Source organism: Cydia pomonella, chromosome 14 (assembly GCF_033807575.1).
Source record: "Cydia pomonella isolate Wapato2018A chromosome 14, ilCydPomo1, whole genome shotgun sequence".
Taxonomy (NCBI): Eukaryota; Metazoa; Arthropoda; class Insecta; order Lepidoptera; family Tortricidae; genus Cydia; species Cydia pomonella.
This window is the reverse complement of record NC_084716.1, coordinates 20,182,891-20,190,939: the sequence shown is the minus strand read 5'-3', so window position 1 is coordinate 20,190,939 and position 8,049 is coordinate 20,182,891. Positions and strand designations below refer to the sequence as shown.

The 8,049-nt window shown below is 37.4% G+C and overlaps 1 protein-coding gene across 1 annotated transcript; it reads right to left on the bottom strand.

The window, feature by feature from the left end:
- Window positions 1-3,342: 3,342 nt before the first annotated feature.
- LOC133525164 (uncharacterized) lies at window positions 3,343-6,514 on the bottom strand. Its single transcript, XM_061861423.1, has 4 exons — window positions 5,932-6,514; window positions 5,407-5,562; window positions 4,193-4,354; window positions 3,343-3,989 (listed from the first exon to the last, which is right to left on the bottom strand). Exons 1-4 carry the CDS (start codon window positions 6,007-6,009, stop codon window positions 3,798-3,800), a joined length of 588 nt encoding a protein of 195 aa, XP_061717407.1. The 5' UTR covers window positions 6,010-6,514; the 3' UTR covers window positions 3,343-3,797.
- Window positions 6,515-8,049: the final 1,535 nt, after the last annotated feature.

Sequence of the window (8,049 nt, the reverse complement as noted above, 5' to 3'; positions counted from 1 at the left end):
AACCGGTTTCGTACAAGGCAGAAATAGTTTTCGATCGCATCTGGTTACGAAGCTCTGGTTGCGTACGCGGCCGAAGGGAATTTATTTTCCTTTTTCATAGCAACTATAATTTCTAATTATCTTTTTTTCTTAGCGTGTACGAATTTGCTTCACGTTTCTTCATTGCTTTTGTATGTATATGACTGTATGTGTCTCTGTGTTTGTATCTAATATCAGCGGAAACGGAATTGTAAAACGTGTACCTAAACAATATTGATCCTATCAAAAGTTATTGTATTACATCAGGTAACATTTACGGTATATAACGCTGGTGATGTTTCCGGTTTATTGAATTTGAAAATGGAAAGGGATGGGTACATCTCCCGTACTGCATTCTGGGCTCCATATCTGCCCCCATATAGCTATCAGATCGAGTTTAGGATCGTTTCCGTAAATTTCGAGGATGAGCAATTAATTTTTGGGACCAACTTTTTACGACAACTTTTTATTGACACGATGCTTATTCCTTATGTACAAATAAAATGCGGTTGTTACGTGATCCCGCAGATACCGGTTTGTACTGAGATATTGTTTCTCGAATTTTATCTACTAAATTACCGTCATGTCCCTACATACCTTCCTGTCCCTATAGACCTTTTATATCTTCGCCAGGAAAAGACAAAAAAACAGGCAGCATTGGGTTCACCCTCTTATGTTCAAGCGCGATACTCGGAAGGGGCATTTTATACACTATTTAATAAACTACATGAATTGCCTATGATATTGTATAACTATTTTCGCATGAATGAAAATGTGACTAAAATTATTTCCAGGCCCGTTGCGACGTGAGAGACGTTGTGGAGACGACCGAGCTCCCCCAGTTCTCCAGGATTCTTGGCATGGACGGTGAATGGAGTGCGGACGTGTACGTTGTAAAAGAAGGACAATATTTAATTTGCCACCAGATAGTAATGCTATACGAATCCTCAAAATGAAAACCTGTGCCCTTCTATTCAAATACGGTGAAAACATCAATGTACACTAGGTGAACCCCCATCAGAAAATGATTTTGTAAATGGTTATAATGAACTGTAAATAATGTTGTACCGTAAGGAGGGGCTTTTTGGCAACCATGGGGCTATTTAATTTTTTTTAAAATAAAAGGTTTGGTAGTTTATAACTTTTGTTTTACTGGTAACACAATTTTATTTTTATCGTCTGGCAATACTTCAACTAAAACCATAGTGGGGGACGAAATTTTGAGGTTATGAATCCATCGTGAGTGCCGCAAAACTAATTTAGGAAAAATCGTCATAATTGTACTTATTTATGTGTGGCCTATTTTTGGTGTGTTATGGGAAGTTTTTGGAGGTAAGTTGAATATGAGATTTGTCACATATTGTACGTTTTCTTGTGATTCTAATGATTTCTACCGGCGTTTTCTAACCTGTTTAGATCGCTATGTTTGTTTAGTATTTATGAAATGGGGCTTTTTGAAATAATTTTGGGGTTATTTGGAACAGAATTCCAAAGAGCCCCCTTCAAGGCTGGTGATAGTTTTGCTAAGATTATTGGTGGTGTACCAAATAACCCCAAATGCAATTTTCGAGTATTTAAGGGTAAGTTATATTTTCTTGTTTCAGTTTTAAACCATGGTGCGTACATATATATATTAGAAATATACAAACACAAGAAACGGAAATGCATATCTGCCATATCAAAACTACGACCTTGAAAAGCTTCAAGAAGCACTAAATTGTGTGAAGGATGGGAGAATGAGCTTAACTCAGGCAGCGAATACATACGGCGTTCCAAAAAGTACGTTGAGTAGGAAAACTCGAAATATTAATTGTACACAAGCAAGCGCTGGCCATCCGACACTATTTACACCCGAAGACACTATTTACACATCTTCCTTAAATTCATATTACTAGTAGGAGAATGGGGGTTTCCTTTTGACACAATAGATCTTCATGTTTTTGCCCAGAAATACCTTAATAAAATTGGTAAAAATATATATGGGCTTGAAGACAATTTGCCCGGGGTTGACTGGGCCCGTAACTTTCGTAAAAGACATAGTACACCAGTTTTGAACCGCAAATCTGCGAATATCTCCACAGATCGAGCCAAGATAACGTGCCAGGACATAGATGATTTTTTGAACATTATACTAAAACTGTTGAGGGGGTTGCTGCAGACTGCATCATAAATTATGACGAAACAAACCTTACTGACAGCAATATTCACTACAACGTAGTTCTATTATTCTATGATTCCGGCTATATTTGTATGAACCAGTGATTTTATGCGTCAGTCATTTTATATCTTATTTACTTCCCCTTAAATTGTTCCAAATATATCCCACATACTTCACTAAAGGTTTAAAGGAATCACTAAACTAATTCCAAATAACCCCAAAGGACCATGGGCAAATTTGTATGGGCACTGTCCCCACCCACCAACAGAAACAAAACATGTCTCATTCAATAGATCTTGGCAACCTGATGATTTGTTTGTTACTATGACGAGGATCGCCCTATGCATGGGGTTTTCTTGGAAAACTGTATTTTGTTTTTATATATTTTTCGCTCATTTCATTGAAAGTTGCAGGCAGAAGGTTATAGAAACATTATGTTACTGGCAATAATAAACAAACTATGTGTCTTAAAAAAAGAAAAACAAAAATTCGCTTAGAGATGTATATTTTTTATATCTACAATATCTAATACTACTTTACATATTAGACATATTATCACTTATCACATTGTTAACTCAAAATTCATCTAATATTACATTACTTAAGAGGTCTGCTGGCAGAATAAAATCAGTATGCCTAATGTAATGATACTCTGATAAGAAAAATTCAGAAATAGATGTCGTTCGGGTACTATTTAGAATAAAGGTTTGACATTCATTTGCATTTGGCGGTTTTTTTTTTTCATTTGGTGGGTTTTTTTTTATCTCGCACTGTTATGGAAAATCGAAGATGTCTGGCTTAAATATATGTATGTATAGTAGGAACATTATTGCTATAACCTTCTGCAACGTTCAATGAAATGAGCGAAAAATATATAAAAACAAAATACAGTTTTCCAAGAAAACCCCATACATAGGGCGAACCTCGTCATAGTAACAAATCATCAGATTGCCAAGATCTATTGAATGAGACATGTTTTGTTTCTGTTGGTGGCTGGGGACATTTCTGCCCATGGTCCTTTGTATAGTTCCAGCAGACTGTTAAAAAATACTAATTAATGCTAAAAAGTTTAACAATTGCATTTAGACGTAGTTAAGCTTAATATATTTAAAAAACACATACTTATGAAAATTGGTTATTTTGGACGATATAAATAAAAGTCAAAATGACATTTGGCTATTAATCATAATCATTTATTTGCACATAAAAAGGATTTACATAAAGTGTTATAAAAGTTACATGTCCTAGCCGTTTTGTTAGCATGCAAATGGGCCCTTATAATACATAAAATTTGTACTACATAAGACTACCTTAAATTTACTTAATTACTAAATTACATTAACTTAAGTTAAACTAAACTTACTACTTTACTTAAAAAAAAGATATTTCAGCATTTTGGGCCTAAGTTGTTTTCAAACCTAGTATAAATAAAGACAATGGCACTATGATATATACGTGCATTGAAACCAATAACATTAGATTACTAGCCAAGCGAAACTTCAATAAATAATCTATGGAACGAGTCAAGGTCACGTAACGGTGCATCTGTCATCCCGATACATTATTCCGATTCGTTTAGCGTTTGTAATGTAGGATTGTCATCTTGCCCAATATGTTAAGACTAATTTTTTTTGTACCACCGACCTACTAATGGCTCTTTATCGTCGGCCGGCTCGTATTTGTAGTAAACCTTCATGCAAGCGACATCTCGCAGATCTTTTATTATGTAACCGTATCCCATGAATTCGCCGTACATGCCTTCTTGAGCCAGTTCATCCATATTAATAACGAAGTTCTTTATGTGTAATTCACCCTGCAAACAAAAACGATCTTAATTTATGATCAATGATCACTGATACTGATACAGTAGTATCAGTAATGGGCACTGTGAGGTATTATGTAAAGTGAAAACAACACTAGGTATCAATTTTATTTAACTTATGATCAGGTTTTCTTTACGTGACATTTTTTAGTTTGGAATCGCATATGGACTAGACGAATATTCACATAACTTACTTTAGGAACAGGGAAGTCTGGCGGGTCAAGCCCAGCTAACTCGAGCCCATATTTTATATTTTTTTCTGAGTGTGCTTTTACGAAACGTGGCAAGTTATTATCGGCCAGAGTCATGTAAAGCTTGAATCCTCCGTCTACCTTCTTGTAAATTACTATGCGAATCTGGAAAATATACAAAAGTTTTCTTTGAGTCACTTATCATAGGACTTCTATCATAAACTTTCAAGAATCGAAACGACGACGTGCAAAGCAAACAGATTCATACATGAACTAAAAATATACTTCTGTTTTAAATCTTCATCTTTTGTTTACTATGACATTTATACTCATAATATTTTCTTTACTCGTGACGGCTTTGAGGCTTGTTGTCTACTCACAAATTATTTTCCAACTACTAAGGCCAACTAAGGCCATGGTGACTATCCTCCTGAACCATAGCTCCATATATACATCTATGCACCTCGCAAACCTTTGAACCCAATCGTAAGGCAGCCGCGACAAAGGAGTCGTTAACTAGCAGCGTGCCTAACTGGGGGAAGGTAAAGCATGAAGCCATGCTCCTGACTCGCACCTAGATGCAACCTTGATCTGAGATCTTAAATCTGAGCAGACTGCCTAGCTTAGCAGATCTGCAACCACCTTCTTCCATAGGATGTCGTCCCAAGTTCTTTGAGTAGCATGACAAATAGAAGACCACTTGACAAATGCCTCGGCGGCATCGAGCAATTGCCACCATTTTCAGACAATATTCGAGTGACTAGTCCCAAAGTCCGATGTACCGAGGCAAGAAAAGCCACCACGCCTACTTCACGACACCGACGAACCCCAAGACCACAGTGACGTACCAGAAGACCAGCCTGGGCCCACTGTGTCACATTCAGATATACAGGATGTAACAAAAATAGTAGGGATCCGTTTAAACGCGAAAAATTTCTTCATTTTACGACGTGCTCCATAAAAAAAAATTTTTTAATGACATTTTATTCTTTTACCTAATCAGAACACGATACCGAATATACCCTTGAACGGATCCCCACTATTGTTGTTACATCCCGTATATTATATAGACTCCAGGGCTAGCTTAAGTGTGCCATCTATGTCTATATGTATGTGTGTATGTCTATGTTATGTGTGTGTGTGTGTACTCTTTGCCGAATAACTCATCACTTCTTTTGTATAATGATTAGAGAGGGTGAAGGTGAAATACTACTAACGCCAAAAGATTCATCGACGTCCACGCCAAAATAAGTATCGACGTTGAAAGCGTCGTGTGTGCGATTCAGTTTGAATCGTCGCACATGCATCGTCGCCGGATACTTCTCATCATTCTCGCAATCCTGGACGTTCTGTACCGACCATCTGCCCGTGCCCTGCAAACCAAATACACCATCAATTTTTCTGATTTACTCTAGGTCAAAAATATCGGCATCAAAATAATTTAGGATCCTCTCTTGTGACGAATAATTTCATTATAATTATTTGCTATGCTTATAAGGTTCTAGGACTACTCGTATGATGATGTTGAGCTATTCTTTATTGCCAAGTGTCTAATTACGTTATTCATAAACGTCCTTCAACTTCAACAAGTCCTTAATAATCGCTTGTACTTTTCTGTCATTTTGGCATTTTATTTGTTAGAAAGAGACCAAATTTTAAGGTTGCTAAGTTTTAGGTGTTAAATAGCCACAATACTTGGTGTACAGTTAAGCTTTAAATTTGATCGTAATTTTTATACTCACTAATATAAGTTGACCTAATATCCCGGGTATTGAAAGAACACAGAAAATTACGCCGCATATTGCAAGACGACAGAGCATTCTGCACACAAAACGCGAATGAAGCTACAACGTGATCGAATGTAAATATATTTGAACGAATACACGTGACAAGACAAATAACAGTGCTCTCTTGTAACCTGTCGATTTTATCTATTTATAGGGTTCTGGGCCAAAAAAGGAAAAACTATTGTGACCAGATAACACCGAGGTGATCATATGTCTTTGTTTATAATGTTGATTTCTTAGCAATTACTACTCCATTCTCAAGTGCTTGTGCCGTTTTGCGGCTGGGTGAACATTGATCACAGACGATAAGTTTTGACATGTATATACGGATTCCTCGGCGTTCACACGTATTTTGTATTTGTTTTGATCTATTGTCGTTCATCCGGAACATGCGCGCTTGCATTGCATAGCGTTTACAACGTGCACAAATACCTACCCGTGCAATCTATTGATAACATTTTAATGATGGCGAATATTATTAAGTGCCAAGTTAATTATTGGCTAACCATTCAGTTACAATGCCGAGCGAAATGTAAAATTGCTATATTAAAAGCGGGGATAAACTATTACCTAACATAACAGGTACTGAGATACACCATCGTTTGGATTTGAAAGACCTGACGTAAGTCATTTATAAATTCAGTTCATTTCAGTCCAGTGGGACAATTTAGCCAGTGTTAAGGTATTGAGGCGGCGATCATTCCCGACGCGCTACAGCCCCAACAACTCCCTGAAGGCGTTATTGTACTGGACGTGCCATGCTCTGTAGGCTTTTTTGGTGCAGTCACTCCACAGGTTGCACGTATATAGGGTTTGACAATACGTTTTGCACAGGGTTATTTTCACCTCCGTAGAACAACGCGCAAACCTGCAAATTAAAAAAATCGTCAGCCGGTTGTATCGCGGTGGAAAGACCGTCAGCCCGTCACATGAACTTGTAAAAAAAATTTTTTTTTCAGTCATTCTCCCGGTTGAAACTTTGTCAGGTGGTAGTTTGGATACTATTGTGCATTAAAACAATCTTCAGCCGGTTGTGTCGCGGTGGAAATACCGTCAGCCGGTTACATAAAAATGTAAAAAAAAAATTTTTTTTTCAGTCGTCGGTCATCGCCTCCCGTTTTAAACTTTGTCAGGTGGGAGTTTAGATGCTATTGTAAATAAAAACAATCGTCAGCCGTTTGTATCGCGGTGAAAAGACCGTCAGCCGGTTGTATCGCGGTGGAAAGACCGTGGGGTGCTACGGACAGGAAACCTCCCAGTGTGCCAAGTCCTTTCTCATTCCTGTTGATCCGAATGATCCGGGGGTAAGGGAAGAGATCTTGGACGTGAATTCCACTCCTTAGCCGTTCGCATGATAAAGCTGGATGCGTAGCGTTTAGTGCGAATCAGCGACAGAGTAACGACGTAAGGGTGAAACGCAAGTCCGCGTCTAGTCCCACGGTGGCAGAACGGAGATGGGGGATTAGATTATGTAATCCCATCGCACACTCCCCGAAATGTATCCTGTAGAATACCGATAAACAGGCTACCTTTCTACGGTTGGTACAAAATAGATTTTATATAATTGTAATTACAACAGTACACCGCGGCAAACAGGAAACCTAGTCAAATATACCGAATACTTTTAAGACCAAATATACATATTACTTACGGATTCAAAAAGTTACAAGTTACAACTCTCTACTTTAAATATGCCGTAGATGGTCATAACTCGGTAGACCTTCAAAATATAATAGCAGTCAGTTTCGGGCAATTTATGTATATGGAACCGCAATAACTTAGTAACAGATAATTTTAATATTTATTGTTATAATGGCCATAGTAACATACTCCTTTAAAAAAATCAAGTGCCTGTAGCTGTTACAGTTCAAAAGATAGAAGAGCCACTGTAACAGACAGACAGCGGAGTCGTAGCAATGGAAACCCGTAGATACTCTTTAGGTACGGAATCCTAAAAGCACTATTAATAAAGAAGTGTTACCTTGAAGCGCATGTAATGAAAGGGAATTATCAATTAAATGTCTGTAAGCTCGATAAAATTTTTTTGGTAAGTATCGTGTTATAGAATTTTAT